The sequence below is a fragment of the Grus americana genome, chromosome 29 (assembly GCF_028858705.1).
Source record: "Grus americana isolate bGruAme1 chromosome 29, bGruAme1.mat, whole genome shotgun sequence".
Classification (NCBI taxonomy): domain Eukaryota; kingdom Metazoa; phylum Chordata; class Aves; order Gruiformes; family Gruidae; genus Grus; species Grus americana.
In genome coordinates, this window is record NC_072880.1 from 3,411,875 (window position 1) to 3,433,393 (window position 21,519).

The 21,519-nt window shown below is 51.4% G+C and overlaps 1 protein-coding gene and 1 long non-coding RNA gene across 10 annotated transcripts in view; one reads left to right on the plus strand and one right to left on the minus strand.

The window, feature by feature from the left end:
* The window catches only part of LOC129197596 (cell adhesion molecule 3-like), a 33,506-nt gene extending 28,619 nt beyond the window's left edge, over window positions 1-4,887 (minus strand). For 2 of the 9 annotated variants that reach the window (XR_008574351.1, XM_054806200.1), the window contains exon 1: window positions 4,575-4,847. Coding sequence is in view for 6 of the 9 variants with exons in the window: in XM_054806200.1 (XP_054662175.1) it covers window positions 4,575-4,650 (76 nt within the window). In the remaining 3 variants the exon portion in view is untranslated. Of the gene's footprint in view, window positions 1-4,574 lie in introns of all 9 variants that reach the window. The other 7 variants (XR_008574353.1, XR_008574352.1, XM_054806206.1 and 4 more) reach the window with 7 other exon arrangements.
* A 2,226-nt stretch (window positions 4,888-7,113) lies between these two features.
* On the plus strand, window positions 7,114-20,964 carry LOC129197600 (uncharacterized). Its single transcript, XR_008574354.1, has 3 exons — window positions 7,114-7,724; window positions 10,244-10,373; window positions 20,861-20,964. It is a non-coding gene; the product is annotated as an uncharacterized LOC129197600 (long non-coding RNA).
* Window positions 20,965-21,519: the final 555 nt, after the last annotated feature.

Here is a 21,519-nt window from a genome sequence, read left to right on the forward strand (position 1 = left end):
GGCCAAGGCATTGCCTGGGCTGTAAAAGGAGTCTGGAGAGCAGTTCAGGCGGAGGCAAGGCTGGGCACCGGGGACACCACACCAAATGCTGGCACAGGGAGCAGAGCACTCTCCAGAAGGCATTTGCACAAGCAGACCATGCTCTGCAGCAGCTCTAACACAGCAGCAGACATGTGGGACCCAGGTGAACAAGCCCAGCAGCACACAAGCAGAGCCCACCAAGCTCAAAGACCACCACAACAGCACTGCCACCAGCAAAGGCACCTTAGACATGTGTTCAACATCCTGCACCACCTCCTCATGCTGCTCCTCTCCAGTGAGGACCTGAATGGTCACACAACACCCTGGATTGGGGTAAAACTAGGTTAAAATCAACCTAGTGAAAACAAACAAAAATGTTAGCTATAATGCAGATTCCTCCATCTGGCTAAGTGCCTGGCCATGCCAGCACCAGGGTGACTACCCAGATGTAGACGCCTCCAGTTACCCCAGCAATTCCAACACCCCTGGCGAGGCGAGAACGTCAGGCAGAGGGAGAAGAGGCAGCGTCTAGCATGCAAGAGACCTCACAATCAGGGAATCCTGGGCGAGAAGGGTGCTTCCCTCTATCTCCTTCCAGAGGAGGAAAGGTACCCACACTCGGTAGGCGCTCAACTCATGCTTCGGCAGCAACATCCCAGTCTGCTGGGGATTTCTCCTCTGGCTAGCAAACACACCAGCCTCAGCGTTGCAGACCATGCCAAAACCTGAGGCATTATCAGGACAGAGGCAAAATTCCTGTCCCACGGCAGCAGTGCCAGCACATCCCCTCACCGTCTGGGTATGCAGTGGGGCAGCTCTGCAGCACTTGATCCCATGTATTGTCTTAAAATCCAGCGTTGCCTGTTGAGCCTAACGCGTTGTGCCAGACAGCTGAGTAGTGGCTTTCGCACTCCCCATTCGTCTCCCTCCGCACGGGTGCTCGCAGAGGTATGCTCTCCTCCAGCTGATGTGCTGATCCCAGCTGCATCACCGCTGCAAGAACAGCTCACTTCCCCCAGGCAGCTGATCACAGTCATCCAAAAATCAGGCCATCCAGGTATCGAGTGATGCAGATAGGTTGCACTCCCTCTTCTCGTGTCTGCACACCACCGCCTCATCAGGGATGTCACTGCTTCCTCTACTCTAGTGCCAAGGGCTTGTACTGGCACAGAAAGAGACTTGTAGCATATGGTGAGCCCTAACGACATGTGAGAATAGGGCATTTGCACACATTAGTTGGGTAAAAGCACTACCGTAAGGAGCAATCAAAGGATTACATTAGCTTCATTACCAGGCTTCCACCATCCCACTACTGCACACCAGGGCTCCTTCCCCAGGGTCTCCCTGCCATGGGCCTGATGCTACAGGCTGGATGTGGCAGATAGCCTCCCGCAGTCCAGCTCAGAACCAGTGCTGACACCTCCCCAAAGCTTCTCCTTAGGGAGCAGGACTACAGGATCTGTAGCCATCACCTGCTCTAGGGCTAGAGATGAGAGCCCTGTGGGAGTCCAAACCCCTCTCCCAGCCCTATGCTCCTACCACTAGACACCATTCCCACACAGGCAGGGCAGGTTGGTTGACTTCTTACAGAAAGGACACCATCTGGAAGCACAGGGCATTTCCCCAAGACAGAGAAAGCTCCTCCTGCATGGTCTGGCCAAGCAGACACCTCCACCAGCTTCAGAAAGATGAAGCCACCTTCCAGGAAAGGGATAATCTCCTGAACCTGCCCCTCTGCAAATGCCAGGCAGGGACCTCATCTCACCTGGCTTCAGACATCTCAAGGTGGTCTCCAGGCTCTCCTCAGCCAACAGGGAGGCATGGGCACAAGCCACCTAACCAGCCTCAGCATCTACAGGAGGAGACAGAACAGCCCTGCCTGCCCTGCTGTGGCATCTATACCTGGTCAGGCAGACCCAGCTCTAAGATCCTCAATGTTGAGGCTTCTCCCAGCAAAAGAAACACACACAATGAGTGAAGCAGCTCAGGCACAGCAGGAGGTAACCGGATGTGAGACCTGAGCTCAGCTCCCTGCTATGCCACTGAAGCTGCCTAGCCTCCTCCCTGGCTGCTGCAGGATGGTGGTGCTCCTGCTGCTGCACATCGAGGGATGCTCAGAGCCTGCAATGCCAGTGCCACAGCAGGATGAAGTTTCTACCAAACACAGGGAAAAACAGCCCCAAGAAGTCCGCTTTTGGCATGTTGTGGCTTCCCATGGGACAACAGTAGGGCACTGTTCAAACAAAAGGGTTACACAACTCCAGAGTGGAATAACTCTGCAGGGGGAATAATCCTCGCAGCAAGGACGACCACGCATCCAGCCCAAACACTCAGAAATCTGCCGACAGCAGCACAACATCAGCCAAGTGCACAAGCACAGCCCCAGTATGAAGCACCAGTGCTTCCAGCACCCAGGCAGCTTCAAGAGGCTCTGTCGGGCCCTGCCACTGTTGTAGCTTTGAAATCCAGAAGACTGGAGGAACGTTTCTTCAATGAGAGGAGACAGCTGCTCCATCCCTGCCTCAGGAAGGGTGCTGCAGAGGGGCTTTCCTAGCTGGAGAGCCTGGCTGGGAGCTGATGGCAGAGGGGCACAAGGGTAAGGCACTGACCACAAAGACATGCAGGCAGCTTCTTGTTGAGTGTCTTCCAGCCATCCGTCCTCTCTGCTCCCAAAATTTTTTTTTGGGGTCGGTTTGTCTTGCTGCCTCAGACAACAGAGAGCCTGGCAGCTCATGGCCAGGGCTGGGCCACAGCAGACAACCAGCCTTGGAAGAAATCTTGCAGTGTCATCATCCAGGCTGCATCCTGTCCTAGGACTAGACACAACTTCAGGTCATGACCACCCCTCCTCATGTGAGCACTCCTCAGGTTGCTCAACCACCCCCTCCTGCCTGGCTCCAACCTTCACACTGAGCATTGCCACACACGGGATGCCAGGACATCCCTGCACTGTGGGACTGAGCATCACCCACACCCAAGTGACTCTTTCAGGCTCCTGTGGGAGGACTGTGGCCGTAACCAGAATAAATCCTGGGATTCATGGATGGGAACTCAGCCACCAACCCACACCAGCCCCCAGAGCAGCTCTGCCTGTGACAGCGACCTCCTCCAGCAAAGGGACGGGCCACGGGGGAGGCACCTGCTGGGGAAGGTGGATGGGAGGCTTGCTCCTCGCTCCAGCACGGGCAGCCCAACCCGTGGGCAGGAGGCTGCCGCGTTCAGATCTCTTACCCTCTGTAACATGCCCCCTCCACCACAACAGCCCTTGGGACCTTGATCCCAGAGTCACATACTCATGCCAGGATTACCTCCCTGCTTCCAACAAACCAAGGGCAGGAACTTGGATAAAGATTGGACCCTGTCCCACCACCAGTCTCTGCAACACCCTCCCAAAACACAACACACGGACCAGGGGTAGCAGCTGGGCCCCAGACAGCTGCTACATCTCCCCACAACCTGCTCCCCATCCAAACACACACAGCAGCAATTTTATCACCAACCCAGCAAACATAGCTGCCAGCAGACCCAGAGAAATTACAGGCCCCGGCAATCCAACGAGGACTCCGCAGTTGAATGGTTATGGAAAACAAGGTGCTGCCGTTGACAAGCCCTTACCAAAATTACATTTGCTTTGCAGCGCTTCATTACCGGCTGCCTCGCCCGCGGCACACTGCCCGCTGCTGTGGTGTATGGCGGGTAAACACCCTTTGTCTCAAGGGCTGATGCTCCAGCCGAGCCCCACGCTTCCTGCATACAGACACCAAGCACTGACCAGATGCTGGGATGCCACCAGACATCCTGGCAGCAGCAGGATTCCAGTGGATGGGGAGTGGCTGCCTCTCCTCAAGCCCACCGCCCCACGAAGGGGGGGGCTCCAACCAGGCAGCTCCCACCGAGGGCTCCGGGGTCGGGGGGGAACTGGGGACCCACTCCATCACAGAGAAGGGTCTTCCCATCCCGGGGAGGTCACCGCCATCCTCCCGGGGGCTCCATCCCCCACCCGCGGGGATGCCTGCCGCCCCCCGGGGGTCAACACCGATCCCCGCCATCCTCCCGAGGAGGCGACTCTACCCCACCGGGGAGTCTCCATCCGCCCGGCCCCCCCCCGCGGGCAGTGCCGGGAGGGGCCAGGCTCCGCCGCCACCGCCCGCCGGGGCCTGTCTGGAACCTTCCGCCGCCCCAGCCCCGCCCCGGGCGGTACGCGGCGATGGGGGGACACGGCGGGCAGCACCGGCGCCGCCGTGACCTTGAGCCCCGCCGGCCGCCCGGGGCCGCGGCAGCCGCGCCCGCACCCGCCCGGGGCCGGCAACGACAGCGCGGGCGGGCCCCGAGGGCAGGGCAGGGGCGGGGCGGGCGGCACCTGTCGGTGCCTGACCCACATAACGGCGCGGCCCCGCGCGCCGCCGCCGCCCCCCGCACCTGTCGCTCGCGCGCGGCCGGCACCTCCGGCCGCAGGAGGGAGGGGCGCGCCCCACCGGTTCCCGCCGCGAGGGGCTGAGTAATGGGGGGGGGGGGCGGACACGCCCGACCGCGGTACCGGCGCCGCCACTCACCGTCGCGGGAGAGGTTTCCCCGGGCAGCGCCGAAGCAGGCGAGGAGCAGCATGAGGCCGAGGGCAGCGGGCAGCATGGTGGCGGCGAGCGCCCGCGGGGCCGGGGCGAGCCGAGTCGATCCGCAGCGCGGAGGCGGCAGCACCGGGCGCGGCGCTGCTCTCCGGTCTGGAGCCGGCGGTGCGGCAGCGGCGGGGATTAAATAGAGCGCGAGGAAGAGACCATTCGTGCCGTGGCGGCGGGGGGGGAGCGGGGGGGGCCGCGCCGATGCCGCCCCCCTCGGCCCCCGTGTAAACATGCCCGCTCCGGACGCCGGCCCCCCCCGCGCCCCGACGCGCAGTGGTGCGCTCCACGTGCGCGACTCCCCGCGGGAGGCAGGTGGGCGCGGGGCGGCGGCGGCGGGGGGGGGGGGTGTGTAAGAAGAGAGGAGGAGGAGGAGGAGGAGGAGGAGGAGGAGGAGGAGGAGGAGGGGGGTGTCCTGTGGTTCCCCGTGGTTCCCCGTCCCCGGGCTGAGGGGGCCCGGTCCGAGCGGAGTCGCGATTTGTCAGGGTGTTGCCCCCGGTCCCGATCCCGATCCTGATCCCGATCCCGCCCTGAGGGGGTGCCGGTCTGGGGGAGGTCACGCTCCCTGTCCCGGCCCCGCCGCGGAGCGCCTCGCAGCCCCGTGCCTCGCAGCTTCGCTTGGCACCGAGAGCGGTCAACCCAGCGCGTCGACCCCGGGGCTCGGCGGGCCCGGGCACTCCTTCGGGGCCCGGCCCTGTCCCCGTCGGAGCCCAGCCGCTGTGCCGCCATGGCTCTGCCCCACACGTGGGGAGCCCAGCCCCCCAGACGGTGTCCCAGGGCGGGCCGGGGCGCCTGCCAGGCCGGGACCCTCTGCGCGGAGACGCTCCAGGTGGGTCTGGGATCCGTGGTCTGGGAAGCACGTGGCAGAGCCCCAGGCTGAGCAGTGGGCGGCTCGTGTTGGCCCCGGGATGGAGGCAGCAGGAGGCAGATTGCCTGCTGCCATGGATTGCTGCTCTCTGGGGTAGTTGGCCCTGCTCAGTCTGGGATCGCTCTCCTCCATGCCGCTTGCTCGGCATATGTCAGTTTGCAAAGCAACTCCCATGGCTCTTGCGGCCGAAGGCCTGACTTTGGCTTTCCTCTCGCTCCTGCGGCCAGCTTGTTGAGCACGGACAAGCAGACGGCGTGCAGCTTGATCGATGCAGGATGGTCTCCTGAGTGCTTTGTGGGGTCAGAAGGACTACAGCTGAAATGCTGGGGTGTGACCTATGCTCGTCAGGGTGGCTCAGCCTGTCTCTGGTCCTCAGGGTTGAGGACTTCCTCTCTGTCTCTGTAGCAGCCCATGTACTGCCTGGTCTCACGACCAGTCCTTCCTCAGACTTGCAGCTGAATCACATTTGGGGTGAAGTCTGCATTTGTTCCAGTCCTTGGCTGCCAGTCCCTAAAAGTCAGTGTCCAGCCCTTGCTATCTCTTGGCATCTCCCAGGCAACTCCTTTATCCACTGTTATCCATCCATGTTATCATCCATTAGATGATAACACCCAAGCGCTCGATCATGCCAGCCCAAACATTTCTAGCTCAGACTCCCTCCTGTAGCTCTAGAGGAGAAATTAACCCCTTTTGCTTTAGTAGGTCTGAAACAAACACGTACATTAATTTCACACGTCAGCGTAAACTCCTCTTCACGTGCTTTTATGCTGAGCTTTTCTACGCCCTGATGCTCTCCTGCACAAGTGCTGTGCAAGAGGGATATCTCCATTAGTCATAATCTCTGTGGGAAGGGGCTGTGGGAGGAACAGCTTTCTGGTGGCCAGATTGCTGCTCTGCCTTAATTTTCATCCTTTGTCTGGACATGACCCTAAAGGTGATGCTGCTTGTGTTACTGCCTCGTCCAGCTGACCTTAGAGCAGCTGCAGCTGGCCCCAGCTGTGACTTCAGTGCTCAGGTTGCAGAGCCACAGCCCGTGGGGAAGATGTGGGGACAGCGTGGGCCAAGTGACGCCATGGGAGGCTCTCCCCAGGTCTTTAGCTGGAGAAGGGGCTGCCTTTGGAAAACAGCTATGGGAAGTCAGGAGATGGGAGAGCAGCTCACATGAGGTTTTCCCCCAGGAGCAGAGTGAATGAAAGCACGGCTCCTCTCTGAGGCATGAGTGTGGCCTTGGGAGTGAGGGAGGCTCTGGTGGGAGGGTGAGATGGGGCAGGGAAGCTGGAGAGAGTCTCATGGGAAGGCTCATGGAAAGGGACCACGCTGGATTGGGCTCTGGGAGGGTGTGGGTGGCTCCTGACATGGCATGTGACAGTGGGGGGGGGCAGTTTCCTCCAGAGAGGAGGGTCTCAGGTGACACTGGGTCTCTTAGGGCCTTTTGTGATCCTCCAGCCTCTCCTCAGATGTCTTTACTGGAGGAGGATGTGCAGGAGTGTCCTGTCCCTCAGGGATGTGCGTGGTTCTCTCGCCGGAGGAGGGAGGCTGGGAGGGCACGCTGCCTGCCTGTCGCAGCACTGGCTACAGCGTGGCGGGGCTTCCTCATGGGAGATAATCGCATGCACGGAGCCCTTCACCCCCTCCCTGAGCCCCCGTCTCCCCCTGGCCTGCTCCCACAGCCTGTCCCCTCTCCCTGCCGCAGACTGGAGCCTTCCTACTCCAGGCGGTGCTTTTAACCCTTTCTCTGTCTCCCGCAAGGCAGGTGCGTTGCAGAGAGCCTGGCTGCCAGAAGACGGCTGTCCCCTGCCTCTGTGGGTGCAGCACCGACGCAGCACCTACGCTTTCCATCACGCAGGCAGCTCCTGAGAGGTGATGGCCAGTGAAGGGCAGAGGAAGAGGAGGCGTTCAGTGTGCAGCAGGTGCCGAGGCGACACTCGCCACAACAAATCCCTGTGATTCAGCCCTGGAGCATCTGCCACCGCCAGGGACTGAACGTTAACAAATGGCACAAACGGCAACAAATGGCTGAGGGGGCTGATGTCACGCAGCTGCTTCTGCCCAGATGTCCCGGAGCCCCCAAGAAGTGGAGCTACTGTGCACGAATTCACTCTGCCATGCCTGGTAAGGGTGGTGCTCTTCAGCTCCGCTTTGCCTGAGAGACACCCCAGAAGTGCTTGCTGGCCGAAATCTTTCTGGTTCTCTGTTGCTGATGACAACATGGAACTGCGAAGGTGGGTGTTACATTCAAAGCTGCGTTGGCCTCCAGGTCTTGCTCTCTGGGAGCACGTGCCTCTCTTGAACTAGGCTGTTCAAGTCCTCCAGACCCTTCCACATGTGCCAGCAGTGGTCTGGCAGCATCCTTCAGCCAAGTGTAAAGGACTGGAAAGTACAGGCATACAGGCTGCGGATGCAGGTGCTATACCTAAGCTATGCTACTTAGGTATAGCACCTTTGGGCAGAAGCAGCCAGATCTCACTCACCTCCCGCTGACATCAGTTTAAGAGCTGCCAGCCCTGATCATCTGTGAAAACCTTCCAGCCCCATGTCCTGGCTGCAGCTAATATTAATGCTGCAGAGGAAGAATAAACCAGGCTGGTGTTAATTTTTCACCTGGGACCAGCTGGAATGTAGAGCTAAAACACTTTCCAAAATACCTTAGCAATGCCAGTTATAATTTCTCACCCACCCCCCGCCCCGATCTAAAAAAAATCCAGTCTGTTTGACCATTCTCTTATCACACCTCTGGAGAAGATTTTCCCCCCTGATTATCTGAATTTGGCCTTTTGTGGTGTCTTGCTGCCTGTCTCCTGACTTTTAGGATCAGACCAGAAGCTCCTGCCTTTCCTCTGTAGTCCCTCCAATGGATAGTAGAGTGTAGTCCCTCCACTTTCTGGAAGTAGGGTTGGAGGATGGAGTGAGAATGAAGCCTTCTAAATCATCAAATGGGCTCAGTAACGTATTTCCCTTTAAACAGTCATGTTTCCTAGCCCATGTTTGCTGTTGCCACAGCCATGGACAGTATCTCCCTGGAGGCACTGCAAAGGCATAGAAGTCTCCAGGGAAGGTGTGGAAGATGGAAGGAGAAGAGTCATTTAGCATCTCTGTGATATCCTCATCTACCATAATTGCTTCCTTTAACCTCTGACAGTCTAACGGCCCCATGTTTTCCTGATGGCTTTTTGACATGCTCAGCCCTGTTGTTAGTTTTTATACCTTTACTGATTTGCTCTTCAAAACCCCTTTAGGCTTTGCTTAATTAGCCTCACACTGATTTTTAGCATTTGCTTCCGTTTAGTGTCACTTGCTGCTGTTTGGTCCTGGCTTCCCTGTGCAATGCTGAATTGAACAGCACTGGGGCTGCTATTGTGCAGCACCTCAGCTACTATTGCTTTATGAATTCGCTCCTGTGTGCCACTTAAAGCTAAGTCAAGAATGGCCTCACCGCTTCTTCCTGGTCCTCTCCTTGCTCCCAAGTGAGCGATGGCACAGAGCAGCGGGTTGAACGTGGAGATAGATAGTCTGTCTCTAAACCGTGTTGCAGTGTGCCGCGTGTTTGTATGTGGGTGGTTCAAGTCCCCTACTATCATCTGCTGTTATCGCACCTTTGCTGGAGTCTCATGCCATTTTGATCTCTCATCAAAGAAGTGAGCCTGCCACTTCTCTGCAGCCATTTGGGCAGGGAGAGAGAGTCTTGTGGGCATGTGATTACGTCTGGGCGTGTGACTGCTTCTCTTTGCAGCTTGCTCAAGCTGTCCTGCAGAGCTTGCAGCCAGATGTTTCAGTATTTCTTTGGCTTCTGTAACTCCTTTTATATGTAGATCAAGGTCCAGGCAATTCACCTATGTTTGCATACTGCCCAGATATTTGTAATGCTTGTTTCAGACCACTGCAGGCTTTTATGGAACTCGTTAACGTGCAACCAAGCTGATTTTACAGAAAAAATGTGTACAGAAATATCTTGTCCTTGATTTGCTTCTGTTAAGTCTTTGGTAGTTACTCCTGAGTCACGTTGCTGTGAGTCAGATCACAGCTCTGCTGTGTGTCAGGAACCAGAACCTGATGGCTGTGCTTGGGGATTCCTCCTAGAGCTTGGGTTTCCTACATTTAGGGGCTATCTCATTTGAACCAATTTTCATCAAGGCAGGATTTATTCACGGCTGACTGCTGCGAGACCACAGCAGTAGAGAAAACAGGAGTGGGGAGTGAATACAAACGCCCAAATGCAGCAGGGTTGTATGGTGGTTCAACCTGACTTCCACCAGCTGCATAGTCTGTTGTGCTGCAGCAAGCCCTCAACATCTCCTTTATCCAACTCACTCTCAGATTTTCCAGCGCTATCCTTTGTTTCTGTAACTGCTAGACCTCACACTTTATTCAAAGTGAAAAGTCTTAGAATGACCTGTATTGTGGTCTGGCTAGATTCAATATTTTTACCAAAAGCCTAGCAGAAAAAAAAGCAGAAATGTATCCGATGGCCTGTGCAGATGACAAAACAGTTGGAGGGTAGGGCTGGTGATTTGCTAAGCCGGAACTAAATAGGTGCTTTAATAAGGCTGAATGTAGCATTAGCTGTTGAGGAACAAATGATGGATGGTGCTGTTCTGAGACACAGTGACCAGAGAAGACTTGGAGGTCACTGGAGTATCAGATAACCTTTATCTACTTTAACTATTGAATTTCTAAGAGCATTAAGGGCTTACTTAGCCATGGTACCTAAGTGTCTCAGCAAAAAATCCTGCTCTGTTAACAGGTCTTCCAGTCTGGAGGACAGCATTAACTGGAGCAGGATCCAGTGGCTGGAAACTGGCAGAGGACCCCTGGGATTTGGAATAAGGTCCTGACCATTGGAGTGACTTCCCAAGGCAGATTAACCCACTCAGGTAATTTTTAAATTACAAATGAATTTTTCCCACAGTCCATTCATGTTCAGCAGGAATTCAGAGAGGTGTCGTGGTTGCACTGCACAGGCTGATGGCCAAAATCCAAATGGCCGTTTCTAATCTACTCTGTGTGGGCTCGGTGACATTTATTAGCTCCTGGCTTGCAGTGCAGCTCTGAGCTGACTCCAAATCCTGGCTGGCAATTCGCTCTTTGTGGGTTGTGCAGACTGCTTTTCCAAGCACTGGTAGGACAGGTACAGCAGAGCTTTGAGTCCTCTCTGAGATCCCCCTGTAGTCTCCATTGCAGTTTGAACAGTGGGATTGTGAAGCTTTGGTGTAGAAGATGTTGCAGATAGCGTAGGAATTCATTCTGGATGATTTTATTTTTGCAAAGGAATGAAATTTGTCCCAATTAATGATGTATAGAGTATAAATGCACATGATGTCAAAACAATGCATTTAAATAGCTACAAACAAAACAATACAAATGCCAGTCAAAAAGAAAATGTTCATTGAAAAGCTGGCAAAGAAATTAACAGAAAAAGACAAATGCAACAGAACTTTCTCCTTGGTAACTCTCAAACTTCAGAGCAGAATTCAAAAGCTCAGTTATAGGAGGGTAACATCAGCTCCAAAAACTCCTCTGTTACTGGGAACTAGTTAGTCACCTGAGCATGTGATAAGTGAAATAAATTGTTGGTTAAAATGGTTTAATCCATGAAACATTGACATTTTATAGATCCAACTTTGAGATCCTCAGCCACTGAAAATGAGATTTTTGTTATTACGGGGAAATGCCTTGAACAACTGGGCAGATTTGAGGCTGGAGAAGCTGCTTCTGTTTGGGGGAGAAAATGAGTTTTAGACACCATAAATGGCAATCTGTGAAGCAACCAGTGAAAGACCTGAGAAGGGGAGAAGTAACTTTTGATTTATTCCAGACTAATACGCAGAACCTGGATCAATATTTCACTATCAAAGACATGTTTTTTTTTTTTTTTTTTTTTTAAATATTGACTGTAATGTACTCAAATTCACCATCCTTGTGAGGGGAAAGAGCCAAGAAAGTTGACTGCAGCAGCAGAAATTTGAGAAAGTCTCTAAATGACATAAAAAGAGGAAGCCAGGTAAAAGGAAATTAAAGGGAACAGCTAAATTAGTAAAATCCTTAGCTCTGCCATGGAGAATATTTAAAACCACCATGTGAAGGTCTTGAGTCAATAGTCCTTGTTCTCTGCTGTTACAGGTGTACTGCATGGTGTCGGGGGGTGAGTGGCAGGTCCGGGGGGATGTCTGGAGCAGCTGGTGGGGTGTGGGAGCCGAGGGACAACCGGAGTGGGCAGGGTGTACTCCGTGATGAGGGACCAGGAGATACTGAGGGGAGTGGAGAGCCAACGCACAGCCAGGCTTTGACGGTGAAGAAAGAGCCTTTGCAGAGCTGCAGGAGGGACTCAAGTTTCTTAGAAGCCAGGAAACCACCCAAAGTTGCTGAACTGATGTTGAAGGACAAATTCACTCTGCAGGGACACCAGTCTGAGTTTCCCCTGTTTCAAGATACATTTTGTTCTCATTTGTATTCTGACACTATATATATTTAGAGGTTAAAAATCCTGTTATGAGGCCAGGTTTCAGGAAGACATCCAGGCAGCTCTGTCCTGAGGCGTGCACATCAGGAGCAGGGAGGACACGCGAAGAAAACAAAGCTATTGTGCAGAAGCAAATGGGTTCCTCGTGCTACTGCTCGCTGCAGCGGCGTCCCAGGAAGTTTCCTTTATTTGCTGTGCAGAGGGAGATGGGGCTGAGGGACTCTCTCAAGCTGAAGTGCTGGTGAAGGGGTTTTGGAGCAAATCAATACATTGCCCAGGCTGACCGCAGTCACGCAACGATGCCGGAGCATCGTGGTAGTGAAGCTGTTCAGCTACTAACAGGCTTGTGCTCTAATGCCTAAACCCGTCTTCGAGGGAGGCAGGAATGTGATGTCAATGAGTGAAAGGAGTCCTGATCTAATTTAGGAACCAGAGTTCATGTTCAAACAGCCTCAAATTGTTAGAGACAACAATGTAGAATAATTTTATTAGATGTTTGAATGAATACAGTATATTGAGGAAGAGTTTTATCTGGCTCTTAGGGAAGGAAGTCAAAGCTCAGAAGCGTATCCAGGCTCTCTGAAGGTGTGAGTGAGCTGGTGGGCCAGGGTGATGTACAGTTAGTACACTTGTACACGGGGGTTCGCATGTTTTGAGTGAGTTCCCGCATTGGTGACCTACAAGAAAACTAACTTTTCAAGGGGTGAAGAGACAGGCCCGTAGATTAATAACTGTTTACAGGAGTACCAAGCCCATTTTCACAGTGGTGGCGAGTGCTGGTGGAAGCGTACAGAGGTCTGTGCTGGTATTCGTGCCAATCACTGCATTCATAGAGGATGCAGAGAAGACACTGAATAGTGAGCTGGCAAATTTGTAGGGAAAAAAATGATTCAGAAGAGCCAAAGCTAGGGCTGAATGCAAGAAGCTGAAGAGGGTCCCATGATGCTCATGCATAAAATGGCAGTTTACATTCAATTCAAATACATGCAAAGCCGAATTCAGAGGAAAGAGAGGGTGTCGATAGTATCTGTTGCAGCTGGCAGTAGAGCTGACTGGAGGAGGTACAGAAATTCTGGCAAGGAGGCCAGAGCTGGCTTCTCTATAAAGGATGGCTTATGGGGTAGCGCCCAGCTTGGGATGGGGTGAATTGAAGGGAGTGTAGCAGACATCTGTGGTAGGGAGAGAGAGGAAATGTTTTGCCATTTCCCACTGTGTGAGAAGTGGGTGCATGGATGGATGTGATCCATTCGCATCTCTTTATGAATCCACCTTCACATGATGCTGAGGGTTGAAAGCAGAGTGTGTTCAAAATGGGATTAGACGAGTTCACAGCAAAAATCACGATCCAGAAAGTTCAGTCCAAGGTGGAGACTTCTACATTTCCAATGATGAGTAAGTCAGAACAGCCTCATGTGTCCTGTCCATGGGCGAAGGACTGGCATCCATACGTGAAATCATTGGCATGAATTTAGGCGCAGATGCGGCATAGTAGCTGGTGGGACTGGAGGGGACATAGAAAGGTTGCTTAGAAAGCCTGCGTGGAAGGCCTCTCTGCTCACTGCTGCCAGCAGAGGTGGTCTCGAAGCTGTATCTCATTGGAATTGGTGATAATGCTGGTTGCTCCGCTTGGTTTTCTGTGTTTTGCAACTTCATTGGCTCTGGCTGAAGGGGATGGTGGCATTTCCTATGTGAACAGGAAATCACTTCTTGAACGTGAGGGCAGGAACCCTCTTGCAATGCCTGGGCTCATGCCTGTAGACTAGTGACAAAGGGGCAGGTAACAGGAATATGACATGTTTTTTCCTGAATGACTGAGTCTGTGACACAAGACAAACGTCAAGCCACTGAACAGGCAAATCTGTATCTCAGTTTTGCTTTCCTGTGAAACAAGATGCGTTTTTTACATGCCAGCTCTGCTTGTTGTAACATCTTCTGCATGGTTAAAGCAGCTACATTCCCAGCAGCATGGTTACGCAGGGTCCTCACCAGAAAATAAGACAGCAGAGGGCTATGTGGGGACAAATGTTCTCAGACATCTCCACTTTTATGGGTCTAAATGACCAACTGCCCCAGTCCTGGTGATGCTGGTACCCAGGGTGCTGTCTTGCCAGAGGATGGCACCGTCTCAGCCGCACTGCAGAGAAATGGCACATTGCACTGATGCACGCAGTAGTGCTGGGTGCGGAGCTCTGCCCTGTATCTATCTGAGCTGTTGACCTGTTGCCTCCTGCCCAAGTCATATGCTGGAGCTATAGAAACAGTAGATTGTAGCAGATTACAGATTGCTAGCTGGAAAATAAGTTCTGCTCTGCAAACCTGAGTGGTATCTCTTGGCCAGATTGCAAACTTGGCTGCTGAAAATATATAAATGTATTAATGCTGTATGTTAGAGCTTCTGTAGGGCATTTGAGTTCCTTTGTTGCACAGTCTGATTACAGAGTTAGCCTCAGTCACACAGCCTAGGAGAAATTTATGCAGTGGATTAAAATTCAGGTATATTCTAGATCTCCAAGAGCCTTTGGAAATGAGGGAGTGGATTGTCATGTCCTAAACGGAAACATGAACGCAACAGGCATACTGGAAACCTGGGCAAGGCGGACAATCCCTGGGGCACCGTAAGCTGAGTGATGTTGTTTGACAGAGGGTTGTAAACTGAAGGAACTGGGCAGGCTAACCATCACAGCAAAAACCAGAAAAACGTTGTGGAAAGAAAGGCCGGACCTAGATAGGACGATGGTAGTACTGCGTCCCTGTATCGGGTATATATCATTGAGCTCCTGCCCCAAGTGGCATGCTGAAAGAATCTGAGAAACAGGTAAAGAAGAGGAGAGTAGATTTCCCTCAAATACATCAGAAACAAGAAGTGTGCCAAGGAGTTGACAGAACCAGCACATGATCAGAGTATAAAAGGAGCAATTAGAAAAGACGAGCCCATTGCAGAGAAGCTGAAGCAATTATTTACATTATTGTTGATTGTAGAAGAAAACATGGAGATTCCCATGCTGTAATTAACCTTCGTGGGGGACTCATCAGAGGATATGTTCAAAACTGAAAAGCCTGGAGCAGAGATTATGGATCCAATTGATGAAATGGACAGTGATAAACCATCCGAGCTGGTTGTCTTGCTTCAGACTTCTTAAGAAAGCCAAGAATGAGACTGCTGAATTAGAAATGGTGATGCATAAGTGTTTTCTCAAACCATCTTTGCATCTAAAGGCTGAAGTATGGAAAATTTGAAAAAGAGCTCCAGAAAAGATCTGGTTGATTTTCGTTTACCCCATAATACCACAGAATGGTATTTGTAGGCAAATGGATGTACACGATTCATGGGGGAAGAGACGGTGGAGTTCTCTGATGTGGCAGACAAGAGTAATTTATTTAATGGACTGTATTGGGATTCCCAAAATGCTTTTGACACTGTGTCCTTCACCAAAGGCTATAAGGAAAATAAGCAGCCATATGATAAGAAGAGAAGTGCTGGAAAATATAAATGATTGGTTGAAAGGTCAGAAATAAGGTGGGAGTAAATAGTCCTTCTGAGTGCTGGAGACCTGCAGAGCCGTGGGTTCAAGGAGAGACTGGACAAGTTAATGCAGGAGAGGTGAGCCGAGGGTTGCAAATACATAGAAAACACATCTGGCTTGAGGTGCTGGGAAGGTATCAGGAAAGGTCTCACATGTGCCTGCCTCATTCACGCTATTCCTGTGCATTTTTGCCTGTGACCACAGCTGGAAGGAGACTGGTAAGTCAGAGAGACTTCTGGTCTGATGCTACTCCTGCCTCATTTTGATGCCCTAATTATCAATGACCACAAGTGTTGGTATGGGGGGTGATTGCTGCAGGACTATTTTCTCATGTATCATATAGAGAAAAAACAGTGGATCAGTAAAAAAGAAAATGGTAGCAACTAGTCAGTTGTATGAAGTCATCTGGGCTGGTTGGTGAATTGGACTTGCTGAGCACGATGTGTTCATTTTAACATGGGTAATTGCAAAATGACATACAGAAAAACAGCACTTGCATTTACATGGTGGGGACTATTGTTTGGAAGAAGAAGACACAGAAGAGAGCTAAGGATCCTGAAGTATAAATGACAAGTATGAGCTTAAGATGCGAGCTGGTAGCCGAGGATAGAAGGATATTTGTGCAAGTAAACTCTGAATAAGAGCAGAAAGAGGAACTGTCTTTTTGTTCATCCCTATCATATGGATGCTGTATCCAGCTAAAGTACTTCCACGTTTAAAAAGTCTGTTTGGAAATGGCAGAGAAAAAAGCCATAAGCAAAATTTAGAGGCTAGAAAGTCTGCTTTTGAGAGAAAGTTCCAAGAGCTTGAAGTGCTTTACAAAAAAGACCAAAAAATGATCTGATTTTCATCTGCAGTTCACTGCAAGGGTGGAAGATTTCTCACAGTGGAAGACTGAATAATCCCAGCTAGAGATTGAGTGAGGTCAAGTGGCTGAAGTGAAGCATAGATTCAAACAAGAAAGAGGGTGCAAAATATCAGCTGTGCAGAGAATTAACCATTGCGATGCTGTGGAGGCTTCTCTGCCATTTAGGGTCTTAATTCCTAAGAGACATGTGGCCTTGCAGCTGGAACGGTGGGCTGTGCTTGGGGAATCCCTGGCTGAAGTCCATGAAGGTCTGGACTTGGGGCTAAATGATGAGCTTGGTCCTTTGGAGCTCTAGTATCCAGGAACACATCAGAAACTCTTGCTGGTGGACCCAGCATTACTCTCCTATCACAAATTCAGGCTTTACTTAGCAGATACCCAGCTGTCCTGAAATTGGTGGGATTAGGATGGCTCTCTGAGGCTCATCTCTCTTAGGATGGCCATGGGTTGGTCTCATCCTTGGCCATCAAGAATTGCCCTCCAAAAGCAATAAATGCCAAGCTGTTTGCAGAGAAGACTTTTATTGGAATAGAAACCCTCCCTCCTCCATCCTCTCTTTCATCCCTCACCTCTCCTCCTTTCAGCTCACATTTTGCCAAAATTCTGCTCTGGCCACAGATAACGTGTGTGAAATTCAAAGGCAAAGAATTTTTTTTGAGAAATATAGGCCGTGAAATTGGGCTTATAAATGAGCGCAAACTACACCCTTAACTGTGGAGTCCTTAGCTTGGCTTAGAAGGCTGCTAATCCCCATCTGCCGCAGAGGTAAATGGCCTGAGGAGGCTTGAACTGTTCCTGTTACAGCTGGGTTTTGTGCTTCCATGTGTGGTAGCACTGGAATAATTTGCTTCTCTTGTAATTAATTACTCTTGTGTCTACCCAACATGTCTTATCTGCTCCTTCATATGAAAAATCCCCCTTGTCCTTGACCTCCCCAGGTCTGTCTGGAAACATCTGGGCTCACCTGGAACCAGACCTAGGTCCAAGGTGGTAGACTTTAGCCTGGGTAACAAGGTGGTTTTTTCTTACCCCCTGTGCTTGCTAGACCCTTAGCTTAGGAAGCTAGAGACCTGTAGGGCTAGGGGCTGCATTAGGAACATGCTCTTTTTTCAAGTGGTTCCACCAACTCCAGTGTACAACTCCTTTGTGAGGTCTCTGCTCCAGGAGACAGCCACAGCAAGTTGCACCAACCATTCCTCTGCTCATCTCCCTCCAAACTCTGCTGCGTGATGCTGAATTTGAAACTGGCACGTACAGCTTAGGAAAGAGCCCTCGGAGCCATCAGTGGTTCTCTGAAATCATCAGCTCTATGTGCAACAGCAGCAGCCAAAAAGCCAACAGCGTGTTGGGCATCCTCACGGAGACACCAGGCATCATTTTGCAGCTCTCTTGCACCTTGTGTAGCTCTGGTCTCTGCACCTCAAGTTAGAGAGAGGTCCAGAGAAGCAGCTGAAATGATCAGGGGGATGAAACAGCTGCCTTATGAGACCGAAAAAACCTGGACTGCAGTTTGCAGAGGAGAAGGTGGTAAGAAGGGGAATATGGCTGAGGTTTGTAACATTGTGGAGGTGGTGAGTAAGAATTCACCAAATCCCACAGTACTAGAGCTCTGTGCACTTGATGGATCTAGAAGGAGAGCAGTTTTAAGCAGATAAAAGAAAGTTCATCTTTACACAGCAGGAAGTGAAAGTGAGGAACTTGCTGTTGGAGGAGGCAGAGGAAAGACAGTAACAGCAGGGTCAAAAAAGGATCAGAAGACTTCAGAGGCAACAGGTCTATCAGCAGAGACTGAAGGCAGCAGGCAGGGACATCTCCTCTAACATCCCTGATACAACAACTGTGGATGCTGGGGAAGAGCAAGGAGGATGCCTGCAGAGTGGCCAGGCTTGCGTGCATCCTAAAGAGCAGCTCCTTTTGCTTCTGCCAGAGACAGAGCTCTAGGCTAGGTGAACATCTCTGATGCACGCAGGGGAGCTCCCAAGGTTGGAGCTGTAAGAGCCACAGGGGCTGGCACAGCCACTCGGATTAATTTGTTTCAGGGTTGCTAACCTCAGCCAGAGGATCAGGCAGAGCATGTGCTGCTTGGAGGGTGTTGTGAGCAGCATCGCAGCTGGCAGCCTGAGAATGGGGATCACTGCGGCTGCTGTGGCACTGCCCTGGAAAGCCATTTCTTTCATACCAAAGAACTTGCAAGTATTTCTGTCATGGGACCGCTCAGCCACTCTCACAGAGGAAAAGCAAGATTTCTTGAAACACTGTGCTTTTAATAAAATACCCTGACCCCAAGATGAGGACAAACATTGTTTTCTTGTAGGAGCGGACACAGTTGGAAAGCTAGAACCAAAATATTTATCAGTGACTAAAACTTTGGATTCTCACTTTTTGAAAGCTGATTTTAAAACTACCTTTTTAGATGTTAAACTTCTGTGGGAAAATAAAATCATTTGGGAGAGCTACGGCAGTTTTCTGTACTGCGTTTTATTACGAGCTGCTCTGTGCTGGAGGGAAAGCCTTGCCCGTTCAGCCCTGAGCAGCATCCTTGCTCTGGTCTTCTGGGACCTCACAGCACTGATGGGGATTTGGCCCTTATCCAGAGCTGAAATCAGCCATGTAGGCAGCAAGTGTGCGTGTGTGTGCATTTGAGTGGGATGTTCTCTGACTCCCACATTTGGCTTCTTTCTCTGGATAAATTCATGCTGCAAAATTTTGCTTCAGTAGGTTTGCCAAGCACATCCCCGGATGGTAGGCCATTACCTGCAGCTTTATGCCACGTGCGCAACAACAGCCAGCAAGAAAAAGCCTTTTCACCATGGCGCTCAGAGTTTGAGATGGCTCCTTTGCTGTGCTAGCAGCAGCTCTCTGCTAGTGTAACGGCCTTCTCTGGGATTTTGCTGGAATAACCCATCACTCCTCTGTGGGCATTGCTATGGAGAGAGGCTGAAAGCGAAGAGAAAGGACACAGAGAGGAGGAATTACATCAGGAACGGCATTTACTGTGTAGATTTTACTGCTTTTTGATGTGTCCCTGCAAGCAGGAGTCTCTGCTCCTCCCTTCCCCTCCTTCTTACCGTGCAGACCTGCTGTCCTCAGAAGCTGGTGCAAGTGGGTTTGTGGTCACAAGGTGACATGGTCTGAGAGATTACTCCTACTGCAAAATCACTATTTTTGGCCACTTATTTTTCATCTGTGCCAGTTTCCCACAGGGGAATGTCTTTGTGGCCTGTCCACCTCTGTTAACATGGCAGTGCAGGACCAACTCTTTCATTCACAGTGCTGGCTTTTCTGGCCTCAGATATTTGCCCAGCTCAAGCACCAGTGCCTACCGCATTTGCTCACTCTCCGTCTTTGTCCATATCACCATTGCTCACTGTGTTCTTCCTGGGAAGATGCTCTCTAAAGCACATGGTATAAATCAGCCTTTACAGCTTGCTACCACCTGGCAGACTGCGAGGGGTGCAGGGTCTGGGGAGGGGACTGGACTCTCTGTCGGCTCATTCTCTGACACTGCTGAGTGCAAAAGTCTGTATTCTGTATTGTGGTCCCTGCAGTCTGTGTGGCCTATGGCAGCAGGTTTGGTCATCGTTAATGTTATTGTCACTCCCTGAGCTATGTATAACTTGCATTTTAAATCGCATCTCATATCTGCTACATTCTGCGTTAAGCTGCAAATCAGGCATTGCATAAAAACAAGGGAAAGAGCGTATGTGCATGTGCATGTGTGTGCCTGTGCGCTTTACAGAAACCCGTCATGATAACATGCCCTCTATGTGGGAGGGAGCAAGAGGGAGTGTGTTTGATTGCCTAAGTAGAAAGGCTGCATGGGCAGCCTTTGTTTCGGAAGTTATATAAGGAGATTTTGAGTGCTGCTTAAGTGCTTGGCTGACTGGTTTGTCCTAACAGAAGTGCCTGCATATTCTCCTGTTGCGCGAGCTCTCAGGAGACGCCTGGGAGTTTGGGATGCAGTGCTGAGCTGGAGCGTGTAGGCCTGCTATTGACTCTGATGACAATGAAAAACAGGGTTCCCATTTGCACATTAATCCTTGCTGAGCAAGCGTGCTAGCCCAGCACTGGAAGCTCCTGGGGATGGGCCCTTCTGCTCAAGATCAGGTGTTTCTGGGATAATTCAGGTGGGCAGGGACCTTGGGACATCATCTGGTCCATGGCTATAGCTATGTGTGTCAGAGTATGTTCATCAAAGATTGTGCTTTTACTCAATACCCATCTCTGGAGCTCCTGAGGCTTTGGATGAGTGCCCCTTCTCCCTGAAGGATGCCCAGTAACTGCTTTTCTTCCCTAAACTGTCATCCTTGCACTGTCCGAAATCTAGCCATTGCTGCTGAACACATCAAGGACAAAGGCAGAGTTATGAATCCGCTCTAGCACAGAGATAAGACTCAGTATAATTAGAAACTTTTTATGTGGAGAAATGAATCAGAGCTGCTTCTACTCCTGGGACATTTTAACTCTTCATAGCTTCTATTATTAGTTGCGGAACCATTTTTTTCTCAGTTTCAGGCTAGGAAAACCTGCAATGAGAAAGAAGTCCACTCTGAACTGACCCTGCTGAGCTGCTTGACCCCATGGACAAATGAGTGACAGTGGAGCATGGTGCACATGTAGGGACATCTCTGGGCTGCCACATGGAGCACTGGAAAGCGAATGTAAGACTGCAAAGCAAATATGTAATTTGGCCTTGTGGGTGGGCAGGGCTTTCAGTCCTGGTAAGCAGCTACAGCACTTCCACAGTCAGGGACCAAACTGGGAGCATTGGATTTTATTAGTTTCCCAATAATACTCCTATTGTCTTTATTGCAGAAGGCCAGGGGGTTTGCATTGAGAGTGTGGAGCCTCAGGTCTTGTTTGGGCTTCAGCTGGTTTTAGCTGCATTAAACAGTTGCCTGTTGGTCAGTAGCTATTGCCCAACTTCTTGTAGCTTGAGCTCTGTGAACATGTGCTAAGGGGCTGGCGAGCCCAGGCATTGCTGTGTAGCAAACAGCAGCCCTTTATGTTAAGTGAAGCTGGAGGAGGCTACTGGGCAACTTCCAAACTTCAGCTGGGAACCAGTGAGAAGGCAGTGTTAGCAAAATACATGAAAATGAATCCAAGTGTGTGCAAGACTGAGGAGGAACAAGTCACTACCGTGAATGGCAGACTCTTCCTGGCAGTGA